Raw genomic sequence first — 17696 nt, 5'->3', positions numbered from 1 at the left:
GGGAATTTCCTTTCTCACATAAGTATCTTCTGTCTCCTAAATTCCCTGATGCTGTCCTCTTGCCTGGTTCCTTGGTGCTCAAGTACCCACCTGGATACATCTTGTGACTCATGCTGCAGGAACTTGGCCATCCCTGTTAACACTATCCCTGTCTCATCCTGTCAGTTGTAGGATACCAGTTCTGTTCCTGCATGTCAGCCTCTTCTGGGTTCTGCCACTTGGTGACAGGCTTTCTTCATGCCATCCCCTTACTGGCCTGGGTCTGTAAATGCAGCTTCCTCTTTGAGCTCCTATGGTGGTGCTCCTCCCAACAAACTCCCTGGATATCCGTTCACTCTCTGTAGTTGACTTTTCCTGATGCTGTGAGCTGTTGCTCTTTGGGATGATGTCCTGGGGCCTGGACTCCCTGGGTAATTGGCTTCCCTGGCTGCTCTCCTCCCTTTACCTGAAGGGTCCTATCCCTCCCAGCTTCATTTCAGCGCATGAGAGGTTGTGTAATTCCAGTCCTGGCCCAGCTTGTTCTTTGCAGTTTACCTTTCAGACCAGCCAGTACCTGGTAGGGCAGGGTTACTGTTTCTCTGTTCTGATTTCTAGTTCTTGTACTTAACTAACCTACTTCTCTGAATTCCTGAGTTTAGACATGTACTTGGACCTGGAACTTTACCTGCTTAATTAGACTCATAATTCTGAAAATACAAAGTTCTTATACCCCAGCTTGCCAACTTTAAATCCATTGACTGCTTGATTCTCTCAGTCCTGGTGACTGCTGGGTGGCCTGTGTCCTGCCACAATCCTGGGCACATTAACTCCTTTACTTATTTACTAACTGTCCACCCATGACCATGTCAGTTTCATGAAGGCAGGGACTTTCTTTTGGTTCACTGCTATATACCTAATACCTACAATGGTACCTGGCACTGTTGATAAAATACTTTTGAATTTTCTGGTAGTGAGTATAGGGCAGGGGGAAAGTGGAGGGATAGAACATTACTGGGAAGCAAAGGGCAGCTCCTTCTCTACACATGCACAGAGGTATCCCGGCTCTGTTTTCCTCCTGGACATGAATATCCAGGCAGATAAGATGAATGTATACTTGTTGGGTGTTAGGCCTTATTCCTGTTGCTCTCCTGACAGCATAACAAGAGGAAGACAGCTTAAAATGAACAGTGAAGGGACTCTCCTAACATGACCCAGTAAATTTTACATGTTTATGGGACTTTGGGGAAAGGTGGGGACTGGAAGGGATGACTCAACCAGCCAGCTCTCCACTAAAGTGAAGAGAAGCATTTAAGACTTTAAACACTAGGTTGAATTGTTAGCCACATTCTGGCTACAAAGTGGGGGGGAGTCTGAATATCACTGCACTGATAAGGGCCTGTCATAAGTGACAATGCTGTGGTAAAACAAAGGACCGTACTTAGGAAAGGGGAGTGCGTGTCCTGTGCATGTCTTTGCCCATTTCAGTGTGCAACTCTTGGGACCAGTTTCCAGGGGATTGAGCACCTAGGAGAAACTGAGGCTCCTCGGGACATTGGTGCTTAGTAGAGGAATTAGCTCTTACTTGGTTTTTCATGAGACCAGATCTTAGTGTATGTATGCATTTCAATTTGAGGCCACAATGTCTACACTGGTTATAGAAGTCACAAGGAAGAAAAATATAGGCAGAAACAGTTTCCCAGTAAATTAAGATAATTTAAAAGTATCAAATGGCCATATTCCAAGATATGAAATAAGATCGTGTCTCTAAACTACAAATCCTAGATCAGAAGGCAAATTTGCTAGCTCTCCAGAATATGCTGGGGAGAAATTTGCAGGAGATAGGAAACAGAGCAGCCTCCTGAGTGCTGCTGGCAGGACTCTTAGCATACATGCATCAAGGGCTGACTGGAGTTGAGGAAGGGCTATGGTCCCTGCCTTTTGGGGGAGCATCTTGCCAAGTCACCAGAGCACTTTTCTAAGCATACCAGAATGACACCTGCCCTTCTACAATATGGATGTCTGATCTGGTTCCTCCTCAGTCAGATTTATTGTGTCTTGTATGTGTATGTGTTTGAGTATAATATGTTGTTGGAACTAGCCTCTTTCCCATAAATTTTGGATAATCAGTTATATTTATGAACCCCCACTGACACATCTAAAGTCATTTTATGAAATACTTGAAGATCTAAATAAAACAAGATAGGCTTCCAATAAATCAGTATGCTGATTAAAATGCATGAGAAGCATCATTCTTATTGGATGGTATAGTCTATTTTCATAGTTTATCACAGCTCATAGACACACTTCATACTCACAACATTCCCAACTTGTTTCTCTTCAGGTGTTCATATAATATAAAAACAGTTCCTTGTCTCTCCTAGAAAATTTGAATAGGGAGAAAAGAAATAGCATATTATCTCAGAAGCAAAGAAAACATACTACACTAAAACCATTAAGACTGATTGGAATTAAAATCCAGAGCTACCTTCAAATATTGTGAAAAGCACATTTTGGGAAGCTGTCTCCTGAGTATGGAATAGATACGTTCTGGAACAGCAATGTTGTTGTTGTTAATTTAGATATAATTTACATATAACATTGTGTAAGTTGAAGGTATATGCCTTGATCTGATACATTTATATATTGTGATATGATTACCACTGTAGCCTTAGCTAACACTTTTATCACGTTCTATAATTATTTCTTCTTTGTGGTGAGGACATGTAAGATCTAGTCTCTGTAGTTTTGAAGTATATAATACAGTATTATTGACTATAATGACCATGCTATGCATTAGATCCCTAGAACTTACTTGTCGACTAGTTGCAAGTTTATACCCTTAAATGGTATCTCTGCAATTCTCCTACTTCCCAGCCCAATAACCACAATTTACTCAGTTTCTGAGCTCAGCTTTTTTAGTTCCAAATATAAGTGATATCATAAAGTGTGTGTCTATCTTTTTTATCTCACTTAGCATAATGCCCTCAATGTCCAATCATATTGCAAATGGCAGGATTTCCTTCATTCCCATGACTGAATGATATTCCATCATATATATACATACATATAAAATATTTTCCTTATCCATTCACCCATCAATGAACACTTAGGCTCTTTCCATGTCTTGGCTATTGTGAATAATGCTACAGTGAATATGGGGGTACAGATAGCTTTTTGAGATACTGATTTGGTTTCCTTCAGATATATGCCCAGAAGTGGAATTGCTAGATCATTTGATGGTTATATATTCAATTTTTTGAGGAACGCCTACACTGTTTTCCACAGGGGCTGAGCCAGTTTGTATTCCCATCAACATGCCCAAGGGTCCTCTTTTCTCCATAGCTGTGCCAAAACTTGTTATCTCTTGTCTAGGGCAGTGTTTTGTTTTTATTTTATTTATTTATTTATTTTTAATTTTTATTTATTTATGATAGTCACACACACACACACACACACACACAGAGAGAGAGAGAGAGAGGCAGAGACACAGGCAGAGGGAGAAGCAGGCTCCATGCACCGGGAGCCCGACGTGGGATTCGATCCCGGGTCTCCAGGATCGCGCCCTGGGCCAAAGGCAGGTGCCAAACCGCTGCGCCACCCAGGGATCCCTTGTTTTGTTTTAAAATATGATCTTCAGAACATCTGCATCAGAATTATCTAATGTGCTTGTTAAAAAGGCATTTTCATAGGCATCATCCAAACTCAAGATCTTTGGGAGGTAATCTGCCTTTCAGTTTACTTCCTGAGTGATTCTCATGCAAATCAAAATTTGAAAACCACTATTCTGAGAGCAATGGGTAAAAATATATAGGGAAACAATTTATTGTGTGGAAAATAATTTGTATTTCAATGGAAAACTAAGTGTGGTCTATGGCACACCCTATTGCCTTGATTCTATGGAAGAGATTTACAACTCTCTAAATTGTGGGTGACTGAGAGACAAATTCTGGGAGAGGTTCAGTTGATTTTCCTCATCTGCTCCCCTTATGGAAAAACCAGTTTTTTCTCTATTTGCATGTCCATTTCAGTATTCCTGATCTATAAAGATGTCTTGGGTTTTTGGATTTTTTTTTTGTACTGGTTATAACATCTGTCTGATTTTTCTGTTAAGTAAAATACCATGTTTTTATTTTTGGATGTGTATAAGAGGCATGATTTTATCCTTTTTTGAAAACTATCTTTAAACTGTTTTCTCCAAATAAATAAAAAGTTAACTCTGGAGTTGTCCAGTAGTGGAAATGGCTGTCCAGTGAAGTTGTAAACTCATCATGCAAAGTCTAGAAAAGAACTATTTTCAAGATTTGGTAAAAGAAATTACATGTTAGAATTGAGACTGTTGACTCATTTTGTCGGGGAACATGGGCATTAGGACAGGCATTGGATTAGAACAGTGGCTCTCAATGCTGGCTGCATATTAGAAGCATCTGAGTGCTTTATTTTGATTTTTAAGATAATGCATTATAATATTTTTATCAGTATTAGTAAGTATTTTTGGTGCTCCCTTAAATTTTGTGCTCTGAGTATGGGGCCTCACTTGTCTCATCCCAATCCCAGCCCCACTGGCCTTCTGTACTTTTTAAAGCTCCTCACTCAGGTCATTCTAATGGGCAGTCAGGGTTGAGAACCACTGACTAGTTTATCTGTAAGGTATCCTTTGCATCCCTTTCTGTACTGTCCAATATGGTAGCCACTAGGCACATGGGGCTAATGAGAACTTGAAATAAATATGAGTAGTCCAAATTGAGATGCACTATAGCTTTCAAAATGTGAGTACAAAAAATGTAAAATTATCTCATTAATAACTTTTATACTGATTACATATTGAAATATTAGTTTTGTTTGAGGAGGGAACATCCTTTTCTTGATACTGATTTCTGAATCAGTAGGTAGGCTAGGTCATGCTGCAATAATTTTAAAAAACAAACTCAATTCCTAGTTGTTTGTAATAACAAATATGTGGTTCTTGCCGGTACTCTACTCTCCACATGAGCTGGCATGGGTCTCTGGTCACTGTTAGTATACTCAGGGACCCAGGTGAAGGAAGCTCTGTCTCAGTGTGCTTCCATGATTTCTAAAGTAGGAAAATGGACATGGCAACTCATGAAGTAGCCCTTGAAGGCTTCTGTATCGAAAGGACATGTATCACTTCTGCTTATATGTCATAAGGCCAAGTAAATTATTTGGCCATACTTGACTTCAGGGAGAGGGCTGAGGAAGTATACGCCTATTATGTGCCTGGAAGGAGGAGAATCAGAACATTTGTGAACAGCTCTAATAATTGCCACCACCATGGCAGTACCCTGGCCCGAGGAAATGATTGCTGGTGGTTATGGAGCTATTTAGGACCATGGCACACTGCCTATGTATGTGTGAGACCAGCCCTTCCCCACACTGTCACAGGCGGTAAACGTGAAACTTTTCTCCATATGGCTTTCATTACAACTTCATTTCATTAGGAAATCAGTGGGGGTATTCTGTTGCATTACAGAAATACCAAGAACAAGACCCACCAAGTTGCTCACAAACTCTATAATCCTTCCTTCCAATATTCAGCAAGGAAAATACACTCGTGAGGCGATCTCATTTCCCTGTTTTCCCCCTCAAGAGTTTGAGTACGAAACATTGGAAATTCTGTGATCATCAGGAAGAAAGACATAAATGTCAAGAAACAAGGACTTTTGAGGATTCTTTTGATAACGTTGACAATTGATGTATTAACGTTGCTTCTTTTTCTGGAAAGAGCACCCACATTAAATTTGACCAACAGTGGGAGTGGGTAGTGGAGGCTTTTTAGACTTAGCATAACCCAAAGAGGCAATAATAGTTTAGAGAAGTTAGTATTAAACATAGCTTTTTTTTTTTTTCCTCTCTCTCTCTCTTTTGTAAGGTAGAGAGACATGGGGGCCACAGAGAAGTTTGTGCTTCTTCAGTTGAAGAATACATATAGGGTGCCTAGATGGAATATTTTATTTGAAATCATTCCCAGCACTTTTGGACTGGGTTGTAATAATATTTTAGAAATACAAATAGTCTTTAGGGGAAAGACTATAGGGGGAAAAGATGCATAGGGAACACCCTTGGTGTAAGAGAATCATGTTTGACTTTACAGATTCAAATGTTAGTTCCACAAAGTGCCTGGCTGTGTGATCGTGGGAAAGTGCTGAAACCCTTTGAGCCTAAATTCCCCCGTGTAATGCAGGAGAAATAGTAGCTTCTTAGAGAAGAGATTGGAAGATTGAAGAGGTAATGAAGTTAGTGCTTTGCTCAGTGGCCAGCACATAGCAGATGCTCTGCAAATACTGGTTCATCACCCATCTCTTCAGAAAAAGGCAGTTAAGAGAACAAGAGGACAGCTCAGACTAGGGCTGAACCCTGAATCTAAAAAGATGAGAACCCATCTCAGGGAAACTGGAGCAGGAATACTGTTGGAGAATCTCCAGTGACTCCTTTTTCTCACCTTAGAGTTTTAGGACTTCGTATTTTTCATCTCTGTCTCTCTTCTTGTGCTTTCTTTATATCATTTGTTCTCTTTCTCTTTTTCCCCACCTCCCCCCTTTTTGTGGATTCTTCCTGTGTTTGGATTTTATCCTCTCTCTTTAATTCATATTGTTCTGTCACTCCATTGTCCCCAATCCATATTTCTCTTTCTCCCTCATTTCAGCTCTCATCCTTTGTAGGATGTGTAGCACAGGTGACCTGGAGACAGAGCCAGTTATGTCGTGGGTGCCCCTCTGCTCCTCTCTGTCATTGTCCTACCTTCAGTGGAACTCCTCCCTCTGCACCCTCCGCTGTTCCCCTGGGGTCATAGCAGTCTGTTTATCATACTAAACTTGTTCTTAGAAATGACTGTGATCGACTCAGAGGCCATAAAGGTCTAAATAACTTATAAATTTGGTGCTTTACTTTGCTCAGAAATACTAGAACTTCAAGTAGAAAGCCTTTAGCCAAAGAAATAAATCTCTAATAATAATTTCAGGCAATAGAAAAATTACGAAGGATATTTTCTCCTGGGAAGGAGACTTTCCCTGCCAAATATGCCTATTTAGAGAGCCTGTTCCACTTTGATATTTTAGAAAAAATGAAATAAAATAGATTCAGAGAAAGCTAACATTAGACTTAGCTATCTTCTGGCATATGGAAGTGTTTTGGTCTAATCAGTTTGGGGCTAAAAACTATTTAATTCCAAAAGGATTCTGTAGAGCAGATGTAACAATTAATTTCAGGTAAATCAGTTCAATCTGGCTTTTTCATTCTTTCTTATATTTTACCAATTTTAATGTAATTTGTAAGGGAATATGAGCTCCATTATATGTGTTTGCAGACAGCATGAATCAATCTAACCCAAGAGCCTTATGCACTCTGATGGTGCCCATGGTAGTGGGGACATTCTATTCACTACTGGCCTCATGCCTAAGGTCATGTGCTTTTCAAGAGCCTATAAAAAAACTGACCCCTTAAAAATTGTATTTGCTCTCAAGTATGAGAAATGAAAATTAACAAATGTAGAACTGAATGTCTCTAAATCAAAACATTTGATCAATTATTTGTTGCTCAATTCTGTCATCTATAAGTGACTTTTAATATGAGAGGTGACTATATTTTAATATGTGTGATGTCATGTGGGATGAGTCTTCCATAAGTAAGAGTGCATAGGTCCTCAGGTCTTGGAATAAATCATCAGTGTCAGAAATTTGAAAATCGGGCGGCCCTGGTCGCGCAGCGGTTTAGCGCCGCCTGCAGCCCGGGGCATGATCTGGAGACCCTGGATCGAGTCCCACGTCAGGCTCTCTGCATGGAGCCTGCTTCTCCCTCTGCCTGTGTCTCTGCCTCTCTCTCTCTCTCTGCATCTCTACGAATAAATAAATAAAATCTTAAAAAAAAAAAAAGAAATTTGAAAATCTGAATCAAAGTGCAAAATCACAAAACACTATTCCTCAGAGTAACAGGAGTCCCTAGGCACAAAATGGAGGTTTAATTTAGGTAGGAGATATATCCCATTTGCCCTCATCTGGCTACATTAAGGATGAAGCAGCTGGACAGGAGCCATCAGGATTCATTGGCAACAGACCAAAAATGGAAACAAATGTTTTTTTTTTTTTTTGTTTTTATCAGAATGGGAAGAAACTACTTTATGAAGGTAGAAGGATGCCATGGACTGAATTGCATGTCTCCCCAAATTCATACGTTGAAGCCCTAATCCTCATGTGACTGTATTGGAAATAGGGCCTTTAAGGAGGTAATAAATGTTAAGTGAGGTCATAAGGGTGGTGCCCTGTTCCAGTAGAACTGGTGTCCTTATAAGAGAGATTACAGAGACACCAGATATCTCTCCCTCCCTCCACCATGTTGGGGCACAATAAGAAAGTGGCCATCTGCAAGCCAGAAAGAGTGCTCTCACCAGGAACTGAATTAGCTGGGTACCTTCTCCTTGGACTCCCAGCCTCCAGAATGGTGAGAAATAAATTTCTGTTGTTTCAGTCACCCAGTCTGTGGTATTTTGCTATGGCAGCTCAAGCAGACAGAGACAGAAGACTGAGACAGAAGGTATTCATTGATAAGCAGATCAAGAGATGGTTCCCAAAATGTCTCCTAAATCTGGTGAGCTATAGGGCTTTTGCTTTACCAAGGTGAGTGTGCAGGTTTGGGACAGAGCTGAACGTCCCAAGACCAAGTGCCACCCCCTGTAGACCTATTTACCCTTTCCCAAGCAACAATCAGCTTTCCTCTAAAAATGGGTCAAATTTAAAGGATATGGGCAGCCCCGGTGGCACAGTGGTTTAGCACTGCCTACAGCCTGGGGTGTGATCCTGGAGATCCGGGATCATCGAGTCCCATGTCAGGTTCCCTGCATGGAGCCTGCTTCTCCCTCTGCCTGTGTCCCAGCCATTCTCTCTCTCTCTCAATAAATAAATAAATAAATAAAATCTAAAAAAAAAATTTTTTTTAAAGTTTAAAAAAAATTTAAAGGATATCTGTTTGAAGGGACACCAAATTACTAGCTGCCTAGATTACCCATAGGCCTGTATGTGGTCCACCTTGGCCAGCTGTCAATATCATACCTCAATGTCATAGCCGATGCCATGGGCCTTACACATTTGGAGGAAAACATAGTGGAAAACCAGCGAGAGATTGTCATGTTTCAGCTGGGTGGTCATCACTGCATAGCGACTGGTTGCTGGTGACTGGAAAAGACCACAACTGCATATAAGACTCTTTACAAAACATCTAAGTCAACTCTTAACTTTAGAATAGTTCTAGATTAACAGAAAAGTTGTGAAGATAATACAGAGAGTTCCTGTTCTTCTTTTGTTAAGATTGCAGTGCATTTGTCACATGAGGAAACAAATTGCCTCATTTCTGTTAACTGAAATCTGCTCTTTATTTGGATTTCGTTTTTTCCTAAATCCCTTTTTCTGTTCCTTGATCCCTTCCAGGATACCACATTGTATTTACTCGTCATGTGTCCTTAGATTCTTTTGGGCTGTGATGATTTCTCCAACTTCCCTTGTTTTTGATGACTTTGATAGTTTTGAGGAATCTGGATCAGGTGTTTTGTAGAATGTCCTCTGTTGGTATTGTCTGATGTTTTTCTCCTGACTAGACTGAAGTAATGTATTTTTTGAGAAGAGGACTGCCATAGGATCACCTCATATCAAGGGTACATGACTTACCTTCGATGATGCCAAGTTTGATCACACCAAGGTAGTTTTTGCCAGGTTTCTTGCTATAAAGTCACTTTTGCCTGTTTCTGTACTATATTCTTTGGACTGAAGTCACTAAGGGTAGTCTTCCTTCTTGAGAGGACCAATGTTAGAATTTTGGTTCCAGCTGCTTTCTTTGCTTGAGAAAGTGCTAATCTTTATCTTGCTTGCTTATCAGTGGGAGCTATCCCAAAGAGACTGGTTATGTTTGGCCTGATGTATTTCAATTATAATATTTCCTAAACACATTTAAAATTTAGTATGTATAAAATAACGTAATAGATCCTGGCAATTTTTTAGCATGTTCTTTGTGAGATGTGACATTCGTCTTTGAAAATCAGATATGTTTATCCTGTGATAACTGGAAATTTGGAGAATAGCATGTAGGGTCATGGACAACCTTAGGACATGGAAAATGAAGGTGCCTGGCACAGATTTTGAACTTTGAGGGCCCTTGGGTGTGGAGCAACCAGGTGCTTGCCCTTGTGTAGTGACTTGGAACAGGAGAAAGAAAAGGAGGTGCTGTTGGTCCACAGCTGGCTCTAAGGATCATAATAACCTGACACAGTCTGTTGTGAAATGTCAAGGCTTGCTCTCTCTATCTCTGAGATGGTGCAGGGGAACTGGGACTGACTGAATGCCCAGCGGAGTATGGACGCGTTTCCCCTGCCTGTATAACACATATGCATACACCCACTTTCTCTCTTTCTCAGATTTCACATTTACATGTGAATGAATTCACATTCATTTTGTGACGCATATCCCCATATATGTTGTCTTTTCCTTCAACACTTACAGAAAATACTGTATCTGATGGTCATATTTTCAGTACTCTTAAGCCTGTTCTTCCCACATATAGGTAGAGTTTACATCTATAAAAATGTAAGGGGGGCAGCCCGGGTGGCTCAGCGGTTTAACGCCTGCCTTTGGCCCAGGGTATGATCCTGGAGACCTGGGATCGAGTCCCATGTCAGGCTCCCTGCTTGGAGCCTGCTTCTCCCTCTGCCTGTGTCTCTGCCTCTCTCTCTCTCTCTCTCTGTCTCTCATGAATAAATAAATAAAATCTTTTAAAAAAAAGTAAGGCTCCCACAGGTAATGTATCTTGAGTCATACATCTCCATTAGTATTGTCCCATTTGTAGACACTAGGAATTTTATTTTATTTTTTAAAGGTTTTATTTATCTATTTGAGAGAGAGGGAGAGAGAGCAAGCATGAGCAGGGGGAGGGGCAGAGGGAAAAGCCGGCTCCTCACTGAGCAGGGACCCCGATGCAGGGCTTGATCCCAGGGTCCTGGGATCATGACCTGAGTTGAAGGCAGACATTTAACTGAGCCACTTAGGAACCCTGAGAATTTTAATTTTGCAGAAGAAAATCTATTGGACCCTCACATGCCTCACAACTGTATTTTGTTATCACTCTGACCTATCTTGGATTGTTCCCCTGGCTGCCTCCCTGACATAACAAGAGTTCTCTGAAGGCAGGCACTGTTTGGTTTCTGAATCCCCAGGCTGAATGTGATGTATTCAGTGTTTCCTGAATGAAAGAAAAAATGGATGCACGTAATAAGGTGTGTCTATAGCACTTTCCTCTGGCTGCAGAGACTCTTCCAATGTCATTCAGGGGACGTCCAGTTAATGAGTGCTTTGGGGGGCAGGAACGGACCCTGGAGAATGACAGAAAATCCCTAGAGAATGATAGGGATGATTGCCCCCAACAAACTGTCTCTTGGAGGACAGTGTAGCTCTGGTGGGTATCGTGGAATTATTGGTGGGTAATATGAACCGGCTAAGAGAAGTTCTGGCTCAGTTGTTGAGTCAGTCTGGAGAAGCATGATCACCAGGCCCGCTCACCCTATCATGACAGGCTGTGCCATGTTCCTGCCTCCACAATGAAGGCCCAGAAGCTTGAGCTTTTGTATATGAAAGTGAACTGTAAATACTCTGGAATTCCACTGTGGGTACTGAGCATGTAATTGCGTGGTGATTACCATGAATTCACAAGATAATTTCAAGGTTATTTTTGTCTTCTAAAGTTGTCTTATGCTGCCATAGGATATAAACTAGCAAACCTAAGACTAGGCCCCAGTCAGTGAGGGAGAGAGGTAGGCAGGCATCTGGCAGCAGGAGCCAACTCATTGCTATGTATCTTGGCTCCAAAGCAAGGCAGAGAGCTCACTGTCTAGTATTGTTGGGCAACAAATAAGGACAGGCTATCCTGAGGTTTCTTCCTCTCTACAGAGACAGACTGCAGTTCCCCCTCCTCCCAGGCCTGGGGTTAGGATTCATAAAGAATCAGAAAGAAAAGCCAGGATATTTGGTATATCTCTAAGCTGTGTCTTTTCCATTGCCATTGCCATCCTACTCCAGAGCTTTATGGCCTGAACAGCTGCTTCTCCTTCCTACTTGGGAGGCAGGGAGACAAACAGAATTCTGGGGTGAAAAAGTTATGTGGATAGAGTCAGAAAAACTGAGGTTCAAAACCTGACTGACCTTGAAGGTGTCATTTAACTTGTCTGACTTTTGGGGCTTAAATAAGCATCTAGCACAGCATTTGGCTATAGTTGTCATTGCCCTTTCTTTGAAAGCATCTACTGGGCTTGGAGCATTTAGGACCTCCACTAAATGTAATTTCCCAGGCTGTTTGTTTCCCCGATGGTACCTGGGATTCCAAGCATTACTACAAGATTGATTGTTTCCCAGACCCAGGCTGGTCAGTGCTCAGAACTCTTCAGTGTCTCTCCTCTTTGCCTTCAAGATGAAATCCAGACACCTGACTTGGTGTGCAGACTCTCCCACATGGCTCGGGGGGATTGCTCCAACCACTTCTCCTGCTTACCCCTTCCCAAATTCTATGCCCCGCCCCACCTGGTTCATTGCTAGCTCCTGACAGACAATGGGCTCTCTTTAGTCTTTGTCTCTTCTGCTGGGGAAGTCTCCTTCCTCTTGCCACTTAGTGACTGCCCTAGTCTATAAGGCAAGGCCAAGTTTCTTCTTTCTAGTAGTGTTCCCTGTCCCCATCAGTCCACTGTCCTTTCTCGTAAGAACTCCAGCAGCAGGTTGAAGAGCCATCACTCAAATGGCACTGACATGAGGCCTTGAGGTTTTCCATGTGTATGTGCTATCTACTTTATATTTATTTTCAATTCCTTGAAGACAGGGACTTTGTCAAATGTCTTTGCATCCCTGATTTGGTGAAATTCCTGGCTTAATTTAAGAGCTTAGTAAATATGTTATGATAATGCCAATGAAGACGAACACTTACTCTTTTAGACTTAACCAACTCCATAGTTTCTACAGGAAAAAACTATTGATAGTCAAAGGTTGTCTTTTATTCAGCCCGATAGCACAGGTGTGACAATGTTGTGGTGAGGATTAGATGAGTATTTAAAGACATTAGAAGAGGGATGCCTGGGTGGCTTAGCATCTGGGCATCTGCCTTTGGCTCAGGGCCTGATCCCAGGTCTGGGGATCAAGTCCCACATCGGGCCTGCTTCTGCCTCTGCCTCTCTTTGTGTCTCTCATGAATAAACAAATAGTCTTAAAAAAAAGACCTTAGAACAGTATCTGGCACAGTGAAAGCAGTCAAAAAATGTTAGTGCTTATTATCATTTGTTAACTAAATAATTTCACAAATAAGGTAAGTTGTTTAAAATAAAAACCAGCTAACAAAAAAATAAAAAAAAAAAAAACCAGCTAACAAACTTTTTCATCAGAAAGGGACTTAAGTCAGAAAACCTGAGCTTTTCTAGTTACTTACCTTTATGACTTTGGGCAGCTTACTTACTTTTACATAGCTTCAGTTTCCTAATCTGTAAAATGGGGATGATAATCCCTGTCTTATCTGTTCCTTGTGGTCATCATGGGGATCAAATAAGCTCATGCCTATTTGAAGGATAAAGCATTATGCAAATAGAAAACATATTTTTTAAAAGGTTGACTTGGGTAATCAACTGATACTATAAAATCCATTTAGGTTTGCTGAGGAAATCACAACCTAAATGGGATTTTACAACATGGGAAGACTCCTCCGTGACCATCTGGCCCATTCAGTGTGAGTCTTGGCCTAACCCAGAGCAAATTAGAAGCCAGTGTATAATGGCAGTATGCCTGGAAACAACCTCATCACAGGGGGAGATGAAGCCTCCTTTGGAAGAAGAGCTTTCTTTCTGGCCTTAACCAGAGACTTCTTTAGGGATAAGCTTAAACTGTACTCTGGGGCCAAATTACTGACTCTCAGCCAGTGCAAGGCAGGTTGCACAGAGCAGTGGTCAGACACACAGGCTTTAAAGCCTGGCAGGCTTGTCTACCACATGTGCTTATTGAGTGACCTTCCATAAGTTGCTTAACATTTCTTAACCTCAGTCTTCTTAAGTAAAAATGAGTGTTGGAGGTGCCTGGGTGGCTCAGTTGAATAAATATTTCTGTTGAATAAATAAATAAAATCTTTTTAAAAATAAATAAGTAAAAATAAAAATGAGTATAATAGCCTGAGTGGCTCAGCCTGGGGGCTCAGTCAATTAAGTGTCTGACTCTTGATTTCAGCTCAGGTCAAGTGCCACATTGAACTCATGCTGAGCCTGCTTAAGGTTCTCTCTCCCTCCCTGCACACATGCTCTCTCGTAAAAGAAAAAAGTAAGCATTATAACAGCCCCTGCCTAACATATTGGGTTGTATAAAGATTCATGTAAAGTGCTTAGTTACATACCTGGTGTGGAGTAAAGGCTTAATACATTTTGGATGCTTTTATGTTATTATATGTATTACAGTTATTTGTTGGCCTGTTTGTGTCTTTTGATAAACTCGGAGCTCTTTGCTGCTTATCCTTAGATCCTCTGTACTTAGAAGGGTACCTGACACAGTGTAGGTGTTGAATAAATCTACTGAGTTTGCTTGTAGTTAGTGCCCATGGAAAGTATTAACTGATACCTGAGGTAATGGCTGATGAGGACTTAGGATGTGACTTCTCACAATATTACTTCTTTCTAAAATATTTTGCAAGAAAAAGCCCTTTTAATGAAAAGCTGCAGCGAGTAGGGATGGGCCCTTCTTGTGTCCCCTTATAGGAGATAGTAGGATGCCCTCAGCATCCCACTGTACATGAGACTACCTGGGCTAGGCATGGTACAGAGAGAGCCCCATTTAATAGGCCCCATAAGATCAAATCCCTCGAGAGACCTTGGCATTCACTTAGACCTCCTTTATTATACAAAAGAGGAAACTGAGGCAGAGAGTGATCAGAATTCATGATCTGTAACTTTCAGACCAGTATTCTTCACTCCAAATTCCCATTGGTTACATTTGGAATGTGTAGACATTTTAGAGGCTAGCCTTTTCTAGTAAAACAGGGAAAAACTAGAAGAGAAAATATTATTGGTAGAAGTCTAGTCTTATTAAACTACCTTTCTAAATCACAATCTAACAAGAATGCTTCAAGCCAAATAAAGGAAGCTCGAAATACTCCTTTTCACTGGAGAATATAATTTTGCTTCAGCCACAATTTAAATTGATTTAGTTCTGAGCACCAGCACTTGAAGTGTAGAGCATATTCTATTTTCGCCATGATACTTGTTTTGACAGTGATACATTTCAGTTGACATAGTTGAAATCCTTATGTAATAAATCTCTGCCTGAAAATTAATCATGTTTATAATATTCTGAGAATTAATAACACCCATTGCTCAAATCATTAACTTAAAAAAGGAGCTTCCAAAATCTGTTCTCGGCAGTAAGGGACCACAAATAAATGAATGTTTGATAAAATAATCCAAGTAGCAGTTTAACAAGCGTAAACTTGAATGTGGTCGCAATAACACAGAACTATTGTTTAAAGGTTGGCAGAGGCTGATGAGGTTCTTATTTCAGTTACGAAGCAGGCATCCACATGCATAATGAACTGCTCTCTGAATTATTAATGTGTTGCTTATTTAGCCTCATCTGTCTGGAAGATAATGTATCCTAACTCTAATGAGTGATTGGTTTTGTACATAATTACAGTAGCAGCAGTAGCGGGGAAATGTGTGCCTTCAAAGAAGGAGTTCTAAAAATAAAGTCATCACATAAACTCCGTTGTTGTGGCATTCTATCAAAATCAAACCCGAAGCATTTGAGAATTCATAATAAATTACAGGAGACAGAATCATTATTAACATCATAATTTAACACAAAAGGTTTTACTTAATCATTCATTACAGATCATGTGCTGTTAAAATGCTTATAAATTACTAGGGTTGTTTTAAGATGTTTGCAAATATGTTCCCTTTTGGCCACTCACCCACCTGTGGTGCAGAGGGTCCACAGAGAGAGAGGAGTAAAAACAACTGAAAAGAGTAATGCTTTATCCTCATTTTGATAGAATGTTAATTAAAAGTTAAAAGTGACTTCTTTTCTAAAACATGCATGTCTGGGACTCATCTGACCTGGTTTCTGACTTCAGGTGGTAATTGTGGAGGACACTAGATCAGAAGCCCATGCACCTGGCCTCACTGGCTGTACCTGATAGTTTTTTGCCACCTGTTTCTGATTTGGGACAACAGCTCTTTGTAGAGCCCAGAATAGTCTTTGCTTCCCCCCAGCATAGCATATTATTTAAAGGAATAGGCTCAAACCAGAGGCATTTTGTAGGCATTATTCCCAGTGTGGTCTCTTTGTCATTGTGGGTATGTTGTCAGTACCTTTCCTTTTTCTTCTGTCTTCAAAGGGGTCTGTCAGCTGACTGATTATAAACCTGATGGCATCACAGCCTGTTCACACTTGTTCAGGGAGCTTCAGTTTGGTTGTAAATTGCATTGTGTGTGCAAGTATGGATGCTTTTAAAAAATGGCCTATCCTGTGTGTATGCATGCATGGGAGCACATACATGCACAGGGGCACCAGGGTGAGAACAACCATTTATCTTTCTAAATCCAAAAGCACTTTCAATTTATTTGCACATCAGAAAACTTGCGTAGCTTTTCTTTAGTGATTGTAGAGACATTTGAATTATTGAAGATCATAATGCTTCCCTCTTGAGTGCAGGCAATTCCTAGAAGTGTTTAAGACTCTTGATCACAAGAGAATTCCCGTATGTTGCCTGTAGCTAGGATTGAAACCTATAGGCAAAATGGGGAAAATGGGAAAGTGCTTCTAATTCAAAGAACAACTGCTTATAGCCTTCTGAAGCAACATACTTAAATGTAGCAAATTGTCTTGGAAAGTCTTGTATTGAATGCTAAGCTTCCAGCTTCCTTTTAGAAATGGCATGGAGTTAGGTTTGTTAGGCCACAAGGCTCAAGTTTTACTGCCGTACCTCCATCCAGCATTGAACTTAGGGTCCTGTAGGTCCCTTTGATGAGGATGGGGGTCACAGGTGGAGTTAGACCTGGTTGATTCTCAGCGATGTCCTGGGACATAATTAAAAGGGACCTGTTTCTCCTCTCCGGTCCAACTCTGCTTTTTTTTCTCTCTCTTTTTTTAAAGATTTATTTATTTATTTGAGAGAGAGAGCATGCAAGTAGGAGGAGGGGCAGAGAGAGAGGGAAAGAGAGAATCTTAAGAAGGTTCCAGGCCCTGCATGGAGCCCAACATGGGGCTCAATCTCACAACTCTGAGATCATGATGTGAGTGGAAATCAAGAGTCAGATCCTTAACTGACTGAGCCACCCAGGCACCCCCCACCTTAAAAAAATTTTTTTTAATTAATTAATTAATTATTAGAGAGAGAGAGTGCACGAGCAGGAGAAGGGGCAAAGGGAGAGGGAGAGACCAACTTGGCTTCTCTTCTTAAAAAGAGATCAAGGGGATTCCTGTGAGCAAGAGTACCTCATAGGACAAGTAGATTGAGGAGAAGGAGGCTGCTGTCTGAGATCCCCAAAATATCTGGTACCCTCTCCAGACTGCCCTTCCAAATGTATGCTGGGTTCCTGCCAAGGAAGGTGACCCTAGGCACTCTGGTGAGAGTCAAACAAGGGTTCTTTAAATCCAGAAGCATCTCCTGGACCCAAAGAGGCTCATCAGAGAGGCAGGAGATACTGCTTTGCA

At 41.0% G+C, this 17696-nt stretch overlaps 1 protein-coding gene and 1 long non-coding RNA gene across 14 annotated transcripts in view; one reads left to right on the top strand and one right to left on the bottom strand.

Moving 5' to 3' along the window:
* IQCH (IQ motif containing H) overlaps positions 1-17696 on the bottom strand; it is a 213427-nt gene that overhangs the window by 21636 nt on the left and 174095 nt on the right. For 11 of the 12 annotated variants that reach the window (XM_077881589.1, XM_077881590.1, XM_077881593.1 and 8 more), the window contains 2 exons: positions 9039-9161; positions 2295-2356 (listed from right to left, as the gene is read on the bottom strand). In XM_077881589.1, coding sequence (XP_077737715.1) covers positions 2295-2356; positions 9039-9161 — 185 coding nt within the window. Of the gene's footprint in view, positions 1-2294; positions 2357-9038; positions 9162-15927; positions 16769-17696 lie in introns of those variants that run through there. The other variant, XM_077881594.1, reaches the window with a different exon arrangement.
* The window catches only part of LOC144303437 (uncharacterized), a 109436-nt gene that overhangs the window by 49447 nt on the left and 42293 nt on the right, over positions 1-17696 (top strand). The window lies entirely within an intron of this gene.

This window comes from Canis aureus, chromosome 32 (genome assembly GCF_053574225.1).
Source record: "Canis aureus isolate CA01 chromosome 32, VMU_Caureus_v.1.0, whole genome shotgun sequence".
NCBI classification, from domain to species: Eukaryota; Metazoa; Chordata; class Mammalia; order Carnivora; family Canidae; genus Canis; species Canis aureus.
Note: the sequence above shows the minus strand (reverse complement) of the source record. Positions and strands in the feature narration are given on the sequence as shown.